The sequence below is a fragment of the Neopelma chrysocephalum genome, unplaced genomic scaffold, assembly GCF_003984885.1.
Source record: "Neopelma chrysocephalum unplaced genomic scaffold, ASM398488v2 Primary Assembly neopelma1_76, whole genome shotgun sequence".
In the NCBI taxonomy this organism is placed as follows: Eukaryota; Metazoa; Chordata; class Aves; order Passeriformes; family Pipridae; genus Neopelma; species Neopelma chrysocephalum.
Genome location: NW_020897737.1, coordinates 2,792,535 through 2,811,096, shown reverse-complemented (window position 1 = coordinate 2,811,096; position 18,562 = coordinate 2,792,535). Strand labels below are relative to the sequence as shown.

At 36.6% G+C, this 18,562-nt stretch overlaps 1 protein-coding gene across 3 annotated transcripts in view; it reads right to left on the bottom strand.

The window, feature by feature from the left end:
• CDKL5 (cyclin dependent kinase like 5) overlaps positions 1-18,562 on the bottom strand; it is a 123,566-nt gene that overhangs the window by 45,444 nt on the left and 59,560 nt on the right. For all 3 annotated transcript variants that reach the window (XM_027688897.1, XM_027688899.1, XM_027688898.1), the window contains exon 4: positions 820-865. In XM_027688897.1, the coding sequence (XP_027544698.1) occupies positions 820-865 (46 nt within the window). The remainder of the gene's footprint in view (positions 1-819; positions 866-18,562) is intronic.

Here is an 18,562-nt window from a genome sequence, read left to right as displayed (position 1 = left end):
ACACAAGGCAGACAATTGCTCTCGTGGTTGGTTGCCAGTTTTTCCTACGATAGAATATGGTGATTGACTGTTCCCCAACAAGTGCAGGTCAGAGAGACAGCCTTGTCTTGTTCAGTTCTTTGGGTGTATTACTGGGTGAGGAATGGGGGTGTGCAGCATTCAGAATAATTTCCACGTGTCCTGCCACCCCTTTCGCCAGCAACAGTAAGCCTTGCAGAAGTTGGCTCTTCCTCCCCTCAGCAACACTGCAGAGTACACAGGCTGCTGTGAGGGGTCAAAGAGCAAGTTTCTTGAGGAGAGTGGAGCCTGCTGCAGTGAGGACAGAGCAGCTGCCTCACCACCCAGCTTCCTCCATGGACCCCTGGGAGCTTCTGGATTTGTCCTCATATGACTGAACTTCCCAGTGACTTCTCTCAGTCTCCTCCATTTACTGCTTCAAATCACCCTAACATTTAGATCCCCTCTCACACATGAAGTGTGATAAAGCCCAAAGACTGTGCAAACTACTACTACAAGAGGAGTTTTTTACATTTTCTGGTCACGTCCAGTCTCTAAATGATAGATCTTACTCCTGCATATGACACCACAATCTCAGCCATATTAAGACAGATGCATCAAGAAAGAAAGGTAGTTATCTAGTTAGTGTATAATGCAGTCCCTAGGCAGGTAAGAAGGATCAAGTGTCTTGAATATTCACAAAGCTAATAAATCATTATCATTTTAAAATCATATCTTGATACATGAGACTTCTTATTTCAACTGGAGAGATATTATAAATGTAGTTATTGACAGAAAAGATTACGCAGCAGAAAAGGTTACCTTCACTGTCTTTGAATTTCTTGATAGCCACAATTTCATGTGTCTCCTGTAAAACAAAAGCAAAGAAAGGGAAATGAGCAAGACCTGCTGTGTGTTTTCTTGCACCTTTTTTTCTTTCTCCTGAGCATCAGAGAAGAAAAAAAGAAGCATCCAGAGAAATTTCACACTGCAAAGAAGTTAAATAAAAATCTGGTAAATACCTCAGTGATTGGGCCAAATGCAATACACATCCACATGTAACAGATATATCACAATTAGGAACCCCAGTATAAAAGCAACAGAGTTAAATGCCAGAAGTTCATATTCAAATACTGTTTAACAGATATCAATTAAATCTTCAGAAGTAAAAATGAATCTTGTTTCTTAGTTATTCTGATTTTCTAACAATCAGAATCTGGGCAAAGTATGAATGTGGGTGCTTATCTTTACGAGGTGAAATGAAAATACTGTGCTATTATTTGGCTAAGGCTTATAATAAGACCTGTAATTTTGGCTGCCAAAAGTTTTTGGGCTTCAAAGACCAAATATCCACAAAGAACATGGTAATAGGAATGTAGCTTTTCTGTTCCTTGTTATAAAAATTTGTCATCTTAAGCGAAGCCCATCCAAAACCAGCATCAGTAATTGCATTTGGCAGTGTTCGCCTATGCTTACAGTAAGTGGTAACTTCTTAATGTCCACCTGCCTTTGCATTCCTTTAGCATTCTCTACTCACCAAACCTGGTTATCATAGGTCACATTTTTCTCTTAAATGAAGACATTTCTCTCTTGTTGTGTGAGCAGGAATGCATTTAGCACATGGCCAAAAAGCAGCCAACACAACATGACTAGTGTAGGTCTGTTCCTACAATGATGCAGCAATTGAATTTTAGTAACAGGACACACAGAGTGAAGGCATGTGAGCAGAGAGGCAGGAGGCTATCTGGGTTACTTGATGAGCTAGATCTAGCTCACACACCCTTTTTTGTTTACCAAACATTACAGTTTAAAAAAAACCCCAACAATATCCCACTATTAACAGTATGCAAAGGCTGGATCAGAGAATAGCAATGAAAAGGGAAGCCCTCCTGGAATACTTAAAGACATGTGCATAACCAATCACAGAGTAATACAATACTCCATTTTTCATTTGAAATGATCATAACACATGAACATGCAAAATACCTGACCCTGGAAAAACCCATGTAGATAGTGAATAATGTCTTTTAAGGCGTTTAAGTGAAAATCAATACTACCATGACTAAAAATGAACTTGCAGTCAAATATAAGAATGAATGTCTGTGTGTGTGTATAATTCGCATGTTTAAAAAATTATCCTTTGATCATCAGTCATACCATCTATCTGAAAAACTTGCAAGCATTTTATTGTGTATTGATTTAAGTAACCAAACTATATCTACCTTGCACTGAAGAAAGCTAGTTCAGCAGAAGCATCACGTGCAACTAACTCTTAGAGAGGACTTGCACTGCTTTTCTGCTTCTGAAACCTACCCTTCACACACACTGGTCTAATGTGAAGGTTGATAGATACATTGCATAAATTCAGCTGAGGTCCAAGCACTACCTTTAGCTTAACCAATTTACAGAACAGTAAAGACGGGGATGTCAGAAATGAGGAGATGGTACACATTTCAGGTTCAGAATGATTCTGACAGTCTTGTCTTTAGCTTTTATGTCAAATACAGTTCCTTAATAATTTTGTTTCAGGAAACTTACAAACTAAGCAAACTATTTTACTAATTATATTTTTACTACTACGTTATAGTATTGTTATATTTATTAACTCTAGTAATAATAGTAAGAGTTACTAGGACTATAAAGGAACATTAAGTGGTTGAGTAAATTTAGCTTATTTGACTTCTGGTATCTACTGGTAGCTGCTCTGGCTAATTAAGCTTCTGAAGGATTTTTCAGAAAAGGAACACTGTAATTGCCCTCAAAAGCCTCTGCTGACTGTAAATGCCTATGTTTAGACAGTGTGCATATTCCACTTTGCAGATAAGTCAAATTTATCCATTAGTATTAACATGCCTATTTCACATGAAGTAAAAGAAAAATTTGTAGACGTTTCAGCTACCATCAAAAATCTGTGTTTTTACTCTCAAGGTAATAGCTATGTACACTGAAAGAAATGTAGGAGTTGGAAAATGTATCCTTACACAGACAGGAATTCTGCATCATTCAAGAAAACTAATCCATGTGGCTTTTCTGCCATATCCTGCTGTGTACAGTGAATGTGATTATTTTGGAAATTAAGTTTTAAAAGCTCTTGGGTCAAGGTCGTGCAAAGACTTTTGTAAGATAAGCTATCAAACATCCTGCAGGATTTTGACTATTTACAGTACTTAATGCATGAGTGGCTCCAGGAATAACAGGAACAGAAAGACCTAAGCAACACACATATGGATGAAAAAGTTATTCAAAACAGTTCAAAAAAATCCCACATTTAAGAAATTTTCATTTGAAAAACTTTATCACTTGTATTATTTCAATAAACTTATTAATGATGTCATAATTAAGCAATCAAGAATTTATATACGACATATTTCCTATCTTCAAAAAAAAACCCTCAACAAATAATATTTAAATAACCTGAAGTGAAACAACACCACAATGAGATGTCTTAGGGAGGAACATTCTTGTCTAGGTTTCTTGGAGATTCACATCCTATCTAAATGCTATTCCCTAGGAATCTGCCACTGGTGAAGCAGTCAAGACAAAGCTAATATGGATACAAAGACAGTGAAGATTTATGCATAGAGTTTTAAATACAGTGCACTTGTTTGTCCAAAAGTCTATAACTTTCCTATAATGCAGAATACCTGATGGTGCTCCATCAGATAGAAGAGAAAACTGAAGCCAAGTGCACGTTTCTCAATTCTTGGCCGCATGCTCTAAACCAACTAAATAGTTTATATGAGGCAATATATGAGCTCATCATAATTTTAAACTATTTTCAAAAGGAAGAATCCATCTGAAATGCCCAGTTCCTCTATTTGCCACTACTCCTACTAATTTTGAACTAGATGTCTAGTTTTCACCACATTTTACAGAGAAATGCAAGTTTTAGAAAGAGGAAATTTCAAAAAAATGGTCTCAAATTTGTCAGTCATATATACAATACCCTTCCTTGGGGGAAGGAAGCAGCAAGAACTCTTATGTACGATGTCGCAGATCAGCAGCATATGGAGACTGTGCAATGCCACTGTACATAATTTTCACTCAAATAAACTAATACAGAGTAAGATTGGAAAAGATGGAATACATTTTGTATATGGACCGATACAGCAGGCATATAGCAGAGATGGTAAAAATATGCTTCCTGGATTAGGAGACAGATCCTAGAGCTGCCCCAATGCTGGTGAAACAAGTACTGACAGGCACTTGGCGCAAAGCAAACAGACAACAACACATTGCTAAGCCCTGAGAAGATGGACAGAATTGAGGATAAAAAGAAAAGCAGAGCTTTGAGCAATGAGGGAATTCAACAGTGATAATTCAGACTCCTGGGGAAATCTGAAAGGTTCTTTACAGATCAAATTAGGCTTTGTTACTTAAACCTTTACTTAAAAGTCCTTTTGGAGATCTAAATTCTTTTGTGGATCTGGTGGTCTGCTCTTCAAAAACAGGTCAAATTGGAATTCTCAAAAATAGAATTGCCATTCACTAAAATATATATTTTGCATTTCAAAGGGTTTTTTTCAAGACTGTACTACGAAATAGAACAGTACTGAACACCATGTTCAACCTGATTCTGGAAACCCTACTTAGACAATAGCTCAGTATCCAACTCCCAGCATGGAAAATTGTCACATCGAGTTAAATGTATCATCTAGGCAGATAAGTTGATTCAGAGTTTGGGACTTCAATGAATGTCAAAGAAAGAAAAAATGTAACCACTTCTGATCTCTACCACCACCTGATATCATGAAGTATGAAAATTTGAGTTCACTTACCTGTAGCTCTTTTTCACTCAGCTACATTTATTACTAAGCATCTCATTGTCATGCTCTAATAAAAAATTCTGGCCTCAGTATTTCACTTTACATTCTGAGGCAACAGCAAATTTGCAAATACACAAGTCAAATCCCTCTTGGCTTTGGCATTACATCTGATTATTGAGGACATATATTACAAACATTCTATGTTATAAAACTACAGGAAAAACACTGTTTTACAATTAAGTATGCAACAACAGATGAATATTACTGAAAACACTTTGTGCAAAATTTAAGGACCTACAGAAACTGATTATTCAGACTACATGATTACATATGTCTAAAACGGGGCAAAATATGGCACTTCTTCATGTAAAAACCTGCTAATACCTTTTAATAAGGCTAAGACAAAAATTTCTGTTCTATTTGCTTTACATATAAATATAGTGACAGAGAGGAGGAAGAAGATACTTGCTCATGGGAAAAGCGTATCTTCAGTCCTGGAGATGGGAATCACTTCATGCTAGTGCTCAGTCCTTTCCTTTACCTCAAAATATGTGTGGGAATTGCCTCTGGAGAAAACATGTGCTTTACTGTCTGCCCACTTAGCCACAGATGAGAGGTGAGTATGGCTATGGGAGCTGAGCAGTTCCCACTGCTCCTGGGCTTCCTCACAAGACTGTAGTAGCTGGTGTTTCCTGTCATCAGTATCAAACTAGAAGAGTTCCTAATTCAAAACCATTTAATTTTATCTCATTTAAAGTATAGAGGTCTCCTATTTTTCCATTGTCTCTACAAAATGTATATGTAATTACATATTGCACAAGACACAAGTGATTTCCAGAACAGCAGAGGAATGTATCTCTGTTGTTTTCTGCAAAGATCTTTGATGTTAATGATGGGACTACTCAAGGACAAAGATCTTAGAATAAGACAAGTATAAACCAAGATCTTAGAACTACAATCATTCTTCCCTAGAAAGAGAAAACATATCCTATTCTTGAAAATATTATGTTACAAAGAAGAATCTCTTCAAATGTTTGTCCCTATTTTGTTTCAAGAACTTCTGTTAGGACTTTTTTTCCTTTTTCTTTTACATATCATGGAAAATCTGACACAAAGCATAGGTACACAAGAAGATTCTTGAAAAATAGATAAGATTCTGACCTTCTGGAAGTTACATCATTCACCAATAATTTTACTACCTCAACCCATATAATTACAAGAATTTCTCAAGCATGGATTTTTTAAGCAACCGAAAAAACAACTGTTTATAAAAATCAAGCATGAGCAGAGATAGCAGTAGTCAATACTGAGCACATCCCCTGCACAAGCAGCATATTGCTGCCTTTACTCAGGCTAAAGTAGTATCTAGTACATCACATCAGGGTTTTATGCTGATATATTAAGTGCCATATTAAGATATGACATGGTATGTTCTGTGATTGGCTCACGCTTTCCATCTGTACAAGTATGAAGCTGTAAGGCCCAAAGATAAATGCATGTTCAACTTCTGCTAGAAAAAGTGAAATCAATCACATTTTCTACTCATAGACAATATAAAAATAATGTTATAATATAAAATAATTTGATAAAAATAATTTAGAAGCAAGTAAGAAGCTGATTTGATCCTAATCAATCCATAATTACTTTCACATCATTTAGTTTGCCACAACAAAGACACACATTAAAAAATCAACAAAATTCAGCCAAACATATCCTATGGCTAATGTCTTTTCAGAACAAAGTAGTACAGTTTTACTGTGACTTGAATAAGCATTACTATGTTCTTGGACATTTAAGCATTTAGAACAGATCTTTCAATAATCTTGATTCTAGCAAAATCACAGATCATTAAGCGATCAGCAGAGGCAACAAAAGCCCAGAAAACCATTACAAGATGGTAAAGCACTTTTAATGAGTTGCTTAAAATGAAACTTTAAAAAAAAACCCAACCAATTAATTTTTCAAAGTTACTCTCAAAACAAGAGGAGAAAATATTAACATTTTAGTCAGTATTGATCAATGGATCATAAATGTAACATTAGTCATTACAAAAATCTTTAAATTTATGCCAAGCTATCTCACAGTGCGCATTCTGAGGGGTAACAGGCATCATTACCTGCATGTAAATCAGGTCCTGAAGTCATCACAGTGTCTTGACTCTATTTGCATTCTGCCTTAAAACACTACTACCTTTGGACAGTATTAACAGACTAGAACACACCTTCTTGTCTTCTCCAGACTTCCAATGTTAGGTGCTGGCAATTTTGCTGGCACTTACTTTCAAAATCTAATGGAGTACCTTAAAATATTCTCTGTAGAAAAAAGAGAGACGTGCAAGATGACAGATTCAATTTCTTTTTTCAAACAGTTTGACATTAGGATATGTAAGTCATAGCACTGTGTCTTCTTCTACACCAAAAAAACTTCGGAGGATTTCCCTCAAGAGGTGCTTCACTGCTTTAATCTTGTATTTCTCCCTTGAGAAAACTGTAGCTCTCCTATTTTTCAGTTAAAAACCCCACACTTGGTTTATCTAAGAAATATGACTCTTAGCATAGGCAAACTTTCAGGAAATTACTTCCTAATCTATAAGTCCTACTTATCTTTAGAAGAGACAGAGCCTTTGGTAAATAATGACAGAACACTGTGTCTGAGTTATCACAATGCCTTTATTCACTGGAAAATGGCTTAGACTTTTTCCAATACATAGAGTTTACTTGAGAAGAAGCACCTAGAATGAGTCACTATAAATCAATTTTATATCTCTTGAAAGCAGAATGTTATTTACTAACCATCTAAGTGCAGGAGAAGACTCTTAACGGAACAAAGATCTATATACTTCACATGCCATTTTAATGAAGATGGTCACACTATCTCCTAGTTGAGAAAAAACAAAAGCAGGACTAGAGAAAGCTTAAACCACTCTGGACCCACTAGAAGATTTTCAAGGGGAACAGGTATGGAAGCTCCACTCTTCCACTGGGAAAAGAAGCACAAGAAAAGGCTGAAAGCTTGAGCTACAAGTTTGACAGGAAATGTCAAAGTGCGTGAAATGATGGAAAAAGACTTCTTTTAAAAAACGCAAGAAGATTGAAACAGTTTCTCTGATTTCTTTCTCTATGCCTTTCAGAAACACAATTCTGCTGCCTGTTCAGAAGCTATGAGCAAATGCTTGCTTTGGTTTAAATCAAGTGTAATTCAAGGGAGTCATGAATAGCAAGCATTTCTCATTCAACAATCAGATGAATCTGTAAGCCAAATGGGTGGCCCATCTGTATCATGGACTCACAGACTGGGGCTCCCCTTCGAAGTGCCACAGCCTCCAGTGGCAGAATCAAGGGAGACTGATGGCTCTTCCCTCCATTGGTGGCAGAGGCTCTTCAGACTGCAGTAACTTCACAGAGTCACAGGACAGGTGGGGCTGGAAGGCACCTCTCTGCCAATCATGAATGTTCCCATCACTAGACATACTCTGAATAGCCTTCAAGATATTAAAAATAAAAAAAAAATAGGAGAAACCTGCTGCAGCTGATTCTGCTTTGAGCAGTTATTAGGAGGCACACCTGAACCCTAAGGCATGCACTACAATGCATGAATTTTACATTCTTCAAAAACTTGAAGTCTACTAATTTAGAGCATAAATACTGCCCTGAAAAGAACACTTACAAGGAAGTGAACCCACTCAGTATTTTCTATTAACTACTAGGCTGATGATAACAGTTAGCATTGAAACTTTCACTGTTGCAAGCGCATTTTTCATATTTATTCACAATTTCTTCCAAGCAACAAAGTAAATATGTATCCCCAAAGAATTTGTATAATAATGTAATGAAAAGGATCTGGAACAAAAAGAAGCTTTTAAATACTATAAATGTAGCTATTCTAGCTTTTCATGGTAAACTGGTACCATTGTAGCAATTTTTAAAACAATCTGTCCTTCGTTTCATTTTATTGTAGCACTAATCCATATAATTTTACAATTTGACAATATTGTTTAATCCAAACCATGGATGTAAAATATAAACCAAATTCAGTAAAGTTCTATAAAATGTTTCTGATACTGAAACATCAATAATAGTAATTTAAGTTACAAACCTCAGTCTTCTTTCAGTTCTATTTGATTTTTTTTTGTCTGCTAATGCTGGAAATTGTGAAAATAAAAGCTATTTATAAATAACATAACATCGCACTGGGCAGATACCAGATACCAGTTATTTAATTACTTCTTATAGCTTAATCTTCTTGGCACTCGGAATACAAGTGATAACAAAGTTGAAAATGTAGAAAGGCAACCTGTACCACCTTTATGGCTTCCTTAAGATATTGCTGACTCCATAAATGCAGAGGTCAACAAGACATTTCTAATTAAATTGTATTTCCTATTTTTTTGTTATTATGAATGCAATGTTCCTTTCCTGGGCATCTTGTTACTCAAGAGCAGGTAGAACTTATTGGAAAATACTTGCTTGGTTTGGTTGTTTTTTTTAACATTTTTTTTGGAGCAAAAGTCTACAGTGTTGTTATCCCAAGTTTGAGTGTCAAAACAGTTTACTATGATTGGCTGAACTTCTGAATTCTATCACATTTCAGGCTTTAGTTTTGAAATGTTTACTTCTGCACTGGATACAATTTATTTTTTTATCTGGTACTTTCATGTTTTATTTTTTTTTCTTTTTTCTTATCAACAGTCTGACAAGCATTTTCTTTAATTTGTAAAACAAGACCTACTGTGAACCAAAGGCAAACTTGTCAAGCAGGTTCCTGAGGCTGAAACTCTTCCGCTGGAATTCAGCTTCAGATTAAGACATCTAAATTCAAACACCTGCATGCAAGTTGTGTGTTCAAGCTTCTACTACAACAAGCAGAGCTGAAGAGCTCTAAGTTGACCAGTCACTCAAGACATGATTAAGTACCCTAAACACAGGCATCTAGTAGCATTTAAGACTCCCTAGATATCTACAACACTCACATGGGATTGGCAGAGAAGCAAACCTCCTGGAGCACAAGTTGGCTAAGATATAGCATCCCAGGTATCACCGTTAGCATTAGGGGCTTAGGCAACTAAAGTGCATCTTTCAACCCCAAAGAAATATGTATTGAATTCCCTCTACTCTGTGACAAGATTTCCATTGGGAGTTTAGACACTTGTACAGGTGCACACATACATACCTAAATTCCTATCTTAATCATATAATCTTTCCAGATCTACCAGCACATGAAGAAAGAAGTTAAATCAAAGCACATATTCAGCTTAAGAATGTATGGGAAATGCATGGAAATCACATTTAAATTTTCCAATCTTGGGTAAAAATCTCTTGCAGTGAGGGTTTTTTGTTTCCTTCTTTCTTTTTATTTAAAAAAATGCAGGTCCCTTCTCTTTTTATCGAGTACCTCCCCCAGTCTCCACAACCTTTTTAAGACAATCAAGAGCTGTCCTGCTGGAAGGACTCAGTACCTTTGGATGATGTGCATCTGGTCCTATTAAACTGTATGAGCCCTCTTGAGTAACTCCCAAGTCAATCCTCACCCACTACTGGTAACTCATCTCCGTCCTCAATTCTTTCAGTAAACACAGAAACCTGGGAAACTTTGCTGGTGAAAACGAAAGCAAAGACACTGAGTTCTGCTATCACTAAATTGCCTGTCTCTCTCTGCAACAGGTCCATATTTTCCTTGTTCAGCCTTTCACTACCAAAGTAGCACTGGAAGTCTTTCTTGGTGCCATTGCAAGTCTCAACTCCAACAGAGCTCTGGCTTTCCCAACAACACCCACATCCACCCAAGTAATGTTTTTAAATTCCTCCTTTGCTGTCTATGTGTGCTTCTACACATCTGGGACTGCTTATATCCCACCACATTGCTTTTCCAGCAGATGCCAGGGAAGTTAAAGTCCTCCATGAAAATCACGGTCTGTGATTTAAAAACTTCATCAGCTGTTTAAAGAAGGCTTTGCCCACTTCTTCAACTTGATCAGGTGGTCTACAACAAAGTCCCAATACAGTGCCACAGTTTCTGGTCTCACCTCTAATCTGAACCACAGGCTCTCAACCACATTGCTATTCATCCCAGAAAATACCTCCATATATTTGAGACACTCCTTCACATATGGGAAAACCTCACTCCTTTTTCTTTTCAGTCCATCTTTCCTGACATGTTTGTATTCATCCATCATAAACCTCCAGTATTAATTCCATGTTAACAATTTTTAAATACCAACTAAATCTTTGTTTTAGAGTGCAAGCTACAATAGGATTTTTCAAACTTAGTTTGCTCAGTTTACCATTACGTTAAAGAGAAAAGTAGTCTATCTCAGTGCTGAAGAAAAAAAAAAAAGGGAAAATAGCAGCAGCAGCAGCTATTGTCATTGCGATGCTGCAGAAGTACAGATGAGGTTTGCCCTAACCTTAACACCTCTCATGTGCAAATGGTAGCAACAAGTCCTCTGTATTTGGAGTGGAACTTAAACCACCAGAGGTGGTAACTGCCCATTCACATACTGAGCAGCCACTCCAGATCTGTTCTGGAGCAAAAGCGAGAGCCATGGTTGAGCTTATTTTTGGGTTTAACATATTAATTTGAAAGACAGTATATGTTAGTAATGATAAACTTTCCCCATCTGGGGGAAAACCTAAGATACAATGGTCTTCTTGTCTAGAATTCCAAAAATGAGAATTTTTATGTTTAGTGTTTTCAATTAAAAAAAAAAGAACAGTTTAAAACTGAAAACTTTTTCACTCCACATCTTGGGCACGCAAAATAGTGTAACACTGTCTTGTCCATTCAATTTAGTGTGTAAAAGGTTTAACCAAATGCAACCAACACCTTTGGTATTCTGGTCTCAGCTCATTGACAGGTTTGGCTGTGGAACATTTCCTACATGTCTACATTAACCCTAATAATCTGTCATTCCATGTCCTCTCCATTAAATGTCTTCTTTCTCCTCAAGTAGCATTAAGGGTCACAAACACCCCTTTCACTTATTTCAGATCTTTAATGATGATATTTTTTTGTTGTTCTCCAAGAAAGAGATGATAAATTTGAACAGGAAAAGCCTCAGTTCTTTGGCTACTTCTCCCATTAGACAACAGTATTATAGAGAGAAAATAATTCCCTCCCCCATCCCCTAATGATTTTGTGGGATTTATAAAAAGGCATCTCTTTGCTCTGCAGGTTTTTTCCCCCTCAAAAAATATTTTTGCTGACATTATGCTCTTAAACAAAGTAAATTCTAGGAAAATCTTATAACTGAGAAAGCTCTATGGGTACAAGCTGGTACTATTTTCTTTTCCTCCAGTTTTGTATTGTTTTAGCACTACAATACAGCAGGATCATTTTTTCTGATGTTTTATCAACCAGTTCTCCTTACTTTCTCTACCAGTGTGATGGATGCCCTACAGAATACTAAATCAATGCTCTTTCCTCCACCCCTTTCAATTTAGCTGTTTTTAAAAAAAATTTTTTCCAGTTTCTATATTGATATGTATTTCAGTGGACCCCTTCATGCCTTCTCAAAGTTTCTAAATTCAGATTTGCAGAAAAAGAAAGGCTTTTCTTCTCTGGGATTATACAGACAGTCTATTCTATGGTTAATTAGGGAGAAATTCTTGCTTCTTAAGAAAACTGCCATTTTGCTCTGCCAAGCATTTAAAGCTGCATTCCTTTTAAGAGATTCTATCTTCTTTCTAGAATAGTACTAAGGATTAAAATTCAATCCAACCTGTTTTAAAAAAAAGACAGCAGGCAAGATTCATACCTGAAACATATATAAGCTTTCCTGATCACTGTTGCAGAGGTTGGAGGAACAGGAGAGCTGCCTCTACACAAACTGCATGGTAATTTAGCTAACTTGAGAAGCAGAATGCACATAAGGAAATAAAGGAATCTGAACTCAAGGAAGAGTTCTGTTACTACTAACAGATGAAGAAGAAATGGCAGATAAGTCTTCGTAAAAATAGCATTTCTACAGATTAAATTCCAGCTTTGGAGTTAAATTGAGAAACAGAGTTTGTGGACTTACTTCAGGCAGTTTCTGCAGCATCCAAAGACTCGTGGCTATATGAGTATATTTTTTCCTATATTTCATTAAAGAGAAAAAAGTCTAAACATCACAGAAGTTCCAGGAAGACTAAAAAAAGCTCTTCTAACAAAAATTGCCCCTACCGATAACGCTATCTAACACATCCTGCTTTTAGATCTTGCACATGCGCTTTTGAGACAGGAAAAAAAAAGATACCATGCAGAATTTAGGTTCACTGTGAAAGTTTGCCCAAATATGACAAACGAATACTTCTTGGAAAAAGGGGAAGGAAAAGTGTTTTGATCTCACCAAGTTTATTGTCACAAACAGTGGAAACACTATGTGGGGAGAGGGGATAAAAAAGTGCAGAATGAAGAGCTAAGGACCAGGGAATACATAGGCTAAAGAGACTGGGAAAAGAAGGCAGAAATGCAATCTGAAAACAGATTGGAAAAGAAAACTGGGATAAGGCACCTGGACTCAGAAGTTAGTATTAAAACCAGCATAACAAATAAATGAATCTGTGAAGATCTAAAATTTTAGTGGAACCCAATTTAACTGAAAGCAGAGGAATGCTGAGAATTCAGAAATAGCTGCAAACCCACTGAAACCACAGATGAATCTCATTCCACAGTGTTCTGGTATGCATGGAGGATGAAGGCAACAGGTTACTAGCTATGCCATCTCAAATACTAGAAGCTGACAGCTGTGTGACAACTGCGTGGGTAATCCATATGGTGTTATATGATGAATTTTGTATTTGAGAAGTCTAGAAAATTATGGGGTAAAAAGAAGTTTATCACAGTGTATATAAGCAAGGCAGTATTTGAGGGGAAAAGGCAGCATTCTTTCATTAGAAATACTGGTGCATGCAAAAGAAACTGAAGCCCTTCTCCAGGTCTAAAATAGAAGCAGCAACCTCAAAGCTAAATTTAGACTGAGAACAATTATATTGTGTGTTTAAAAAGACTCAATTAATCTACATAAAACTATAAGTATTTAGAGTCTATCTCATTTGGCTTTAGCCAGCTATGAGTTAGATATTCAATGTGCATTGTCAAGGCTTTCCCTGCAGCAAGTAAAAGCAGGGCAAGGAGACAAGATTTGGCCAGAAGGTTACTGATTTTAATAATTTCCAGATGGTAAAAATTGCTTTTCAGATGTTGGACTCGCTCAACTTATATAAACTAGGGAGATTGGTTATGCAAGACCTAAGCACTGAAACAGTGGGTGAGATTAATTCCACCCAAGTTACTTAACTTTGCAGCCCTTATGTCTGTTTTATTTTTGCACGCACAAACTTACATGCGTGCACGTGTTTTTAAGGTACATTTCAGAAATCTTATCAAGACTAGTAACCTCAGATATTACCTCCTCTGGATCACTATTCTTTGAGTCCATTGCTACATTAAGATCATCACATCCATTGGATTGTATTTGTAATTCCCATGCTAGAAACACAAATACAGTATTCCCAACTCTGCTACTGAAGTAAGAACATCTCCATTGCCAACGTAACTGTGCAGCGTCAATTCTCACATCCCACAAAGCAATCTGGCATAGCTAACAGCAAGACCAGAATTTCTGAAGCTCATCCTTCTTCTTTAACCTGCACATTAGAGAATAAAATACATGTTCACTGGCGAGCATCTTCATGAAGCTAAAAATATCTCTGCTATGAGCTTTGCGTTTCCTGTCCCTGGTATAATTGAAGGTACTACCTGAGATCAATAAAGCCTTAAATAACTTGCAAAGAAGGCCTCATTAGAAGTAGGTTGTAAGAAAAATATGGATTTAGAATGTATGTTATATATTGATCTCCTAGAGCCATATTTCTCTCAGTTCCAAAGAACTATAACGATTCATTTGAACAGCAGTAAAAGAAAAAGTAACAACTGGGAAAGCTTTGGGATTCTTAACCGAGTAAAGGTTTCAAACCTTTTACTTAGTAAAATTTCTCATTAATATTTAGTAACAGTACTGTTACTTCAAATTTGATTGGAGGATACAAAACATTTAAGACCACTGCAAAAATCCAAAACCTAAGACTTTACAAGTAAGTTTGGAGCTTCATTGCAGTACTTGGTCTAAACTATATGCAGATATGGAAAACAAAGCTTCATCAGAGGCAGGCTGCCTTCTGTCCTTTGTAAACTGATATAGTAGCAAGCCTTCTGGTGGTACAGAGAGTAAACAATAGCTCCGACAGCAGTTTGTTGACTAGCATTTGTGCTTGAATGTGCTAAATCTGACTTGGTTTCGTTATAACATGACTCTGAGTGTGATTTAAAAAAACAAAACCAAAAACCATTACAATATAAAATCACATAGCCAACGGTCTGGGCGTGGCTAGAAATATAGTAACACAAAAAAATTAACAAATGAATCATTAATTACTCTAAATTTAGTTAAAGTCCTCATTAAAAAAAAAAAAAGAGTTAGTCTCCTCACACAGCTTCATTCAGTTAGTACTGTGTGAATAGTCAACTATCACCATTACTTCAAAAAAGAAAAAGGTGGCCTTGCAGAATGTTAATTATTAACCTGCTCTACTCTAAAGATCAAGATAAAAAAACCCCAAACAAATCCATGGACAAAATCCTTTACAAATCTTTGCACATTTTTGTTCTTGGCAAGAATAAACTATGCCCTCATAATTTGATTCCTAGCCAGATATGTTCAGAAAAGCCATGTTCTCCCATTGAAAAATTCTGGGACTTATTGTTTACTGTAGAAATAGAGATATCAAAACTAAACAGACCTTTCATTTTCACTTTTCTTTTAATAGCTCAGAAGTGCTAAAAGATTGCCTTCCTTCATACAAACATATTTAGGTAAAAAACACACGATACTTTAGCAATGAGGATAAATTTTCAGAAAGTTCCTGAAACATGATTCGCAGATGAAAGACAAGTGAAATCTAAGAAAATATAATCACAAGACTTCAGCTGTGGAGGTTTTTATTTAGATTTTTGTTAAAGCCTTGTACATGCCCACTAAGTACTCTGATAAAACAAATAGAATTATTGCCATTCATATTTTATATGGAGGCACAACTGTTTGGTTCTCCTTAAATTCACAAAAATAAAAAGAACCAGTATAACAGTGTGCTATCTAATACATATAACAATCTACTAAGAGGCAACAGAAGGAATGGGCTAGTATCAGTTTCTAAAACTGACCAGAAGAGACCTTGCTGTAACTCATTAACTACACAAAAATGTGTGTGTGAGTATATAAACACTTGTGCATGGTTCTGTACATGTACCCATCTGTAATTGGAAGGATGCTGGTAAAGCAACAGAAGCTAATCTTCAGTAATATAAATTACAAACTATCCATTTTGCTGAAAATCATAATGAATAGAAAGAAATACTATAAACAGGTTGATCTCCTTTGATTTGTTTCTCTGATACTGACATCATCTGAGAGATCTGGTTTGCAGCCTCTCTTATGTTATCTGAGGAATATGGATGAAGGGAACACTGCATCCCAGAATTACTGAGCAGAAATATCACTCCCTCACTTCTTTTTTGTCTTAAACCTGCTATACCCCATGGGATGGATGTTATTTGGCCTCTCTTTAGGCTTTCTAAAGGTCACTTGGGAAGCTCCTACTGATTCTCTTTTGCTCCCTGAATAGTTTTGATTCCTTAGCACTACAGCAGCATTTATAGCAGTGGAAGCAGGGAGAACTCACAAAATTAGAGCAGGTTCAGAGCCCAGGCTTCAATTCCATCAAATACTATCTTGTATGTGTTCTTTAACACCATTCTTCATTGGCTGATGCTTTGAGGGGAAAAAAAAGGTATGCACCCCTCAGATGAGTTTTTCACACAAACAGTCACAGGAAATTTGATCTTGTAGGAGCAGCAGCTAGTCAGCTCTGCTCTGCAGATGGCATTGCCTGTAACATATTTCTTGCATAAACATGGCATTCCTCCATCTCTGTTGGAAATGTTAATTGATTTCAAGAAGATAGCTTGCCTCCTGGTCAAGATGCATACTGTCAAAAACAGAAGTAGGTGTAACCAGCCAACAAAGTTTTTTCGGTCCTACAGAACTTCATCTTTCCACACCTCAGTGCATGATTACACTTATAAATGTCACTTACTTCTGTCACACCTGAAAACCACAAATTTTTTTTTAAAACACTCTCTACAGCCCAAAGGAAAATTGATAATGATGGTAATCCTGTTCAGTCAAGGTTAAGTCTAAGAAAACTGTTTTGCAGTTAATTTTCAGCACACTGAAATCTGTGGTAATCTGTTATTAGAACTGTATGAAAAAATATGCTTCATAATACATATTTAGGAAGGAGTTCTCCTCAATATTATAAGGATTCTTTGTGGACTGAAAGAATAGGAGAGTTGTTCAATATGGCAGCACAGTTCTATACCAAAAACCGAAAACAGAAAACCCACCCTTTCAGAGCACATACACACCTTGTTTCTGCTGCAGAAGGATGTAACAGGTCAGGATAGGTAGTCCCCGCATTCTAACAACAGGAAGCTGGCCACAGGGTTGCAGCTTATAACATACAGGAGCCTTTCTCCTGTTAGCCCATCAGGGAAGCAGATTATAAATGTACTTTTCAAACACAAATTCCAAACAAGGAAAACCAGAAAATAGACTCGTGGAAGTTGAAGTAAACAAAACTGAAGCCAAGGACCATCCCATAACAACAGATAACACCTAAACACAAAATATATACAAAAGATGTAAGAACTAGTTTGTCATCACCACCAATAGGACTGTTGGAGATGTAGTGGGGACTTGCAAGCTCCTTACCCTTGTCCTCCACCCTGCACGATGGAGATACTGCCCAAATCAGATACCTCCCACGGGCACGCGCACACCCTTTTGAACTTCTAAAAGCATAGGTACAAGGGTACAAGTGAATCAAAGAAGAGGCCTCCCTGAGCACAGTGATTTCATTTCAAGACCTGCAAATATTCACCCTCCCTTTATAAGACTGACACTGAATTTCCTTATACTAATTTTTCAGCACTGCAGTATTCTACAGAAATTAGGCTTCATGTGGAGGAAAAAATAGAAAATGCTCCATCAAAGTTTTTAAGGCACAAAGAACTAAAAAACTGGAGAGCAATGTTGGTGTCTGTTTCCAAAAAAGAGTTACCTGTGCTGTTCAGAATCAAATACTCACTTTGCTACTCATCTGGAAAAGTGAAAATAAAATTGCATAAAGTGGGTGATTTTTCATACTGGGCAAAGTAAAGCCATTATGTTCCAAGGTGCGAGGATTTAAAAGGGACTTGCACAAAGAGTGGTCTAATTAGCAATTTAAGCTAAAATAAACCAGGTATAATAAAAATGCAAATACTTAAAAAATCCAGAGGGTATTTTAGTTTTCCTCTTAAAGCAGCTTAAATAGATACCCTTTAGAAAAGGAGACATTAGCATGCAATTGGACTGTTCTGAACAAAAGCAAGGAAGAGATTCATTGAGCTTAATTGTCCAGGTGCAGCTACACATAGCAAAATGAAAAGAAGTATGTGAAGAGTTTCAGATTTGTAATATATGTATAAGGGACAGATAGCATAAAGAATACTTCCAGTTCTGTGCAAACATGTAACAATTGCACAGGTTGTGTTGTTCAACAATCAGTTGAAAAAAGACCAAGCACTAAGCAGTCTTAGCAAAAAGGCCTCTAGAGCTCATCCTGCCCTCCCACTGTATCCAAAATTTCTTGATCAGCATACTCTGATGCCAGGTTTGTCCAGGCCCTTACTTAGGCTTTTAACTGTGATCAAACACCACA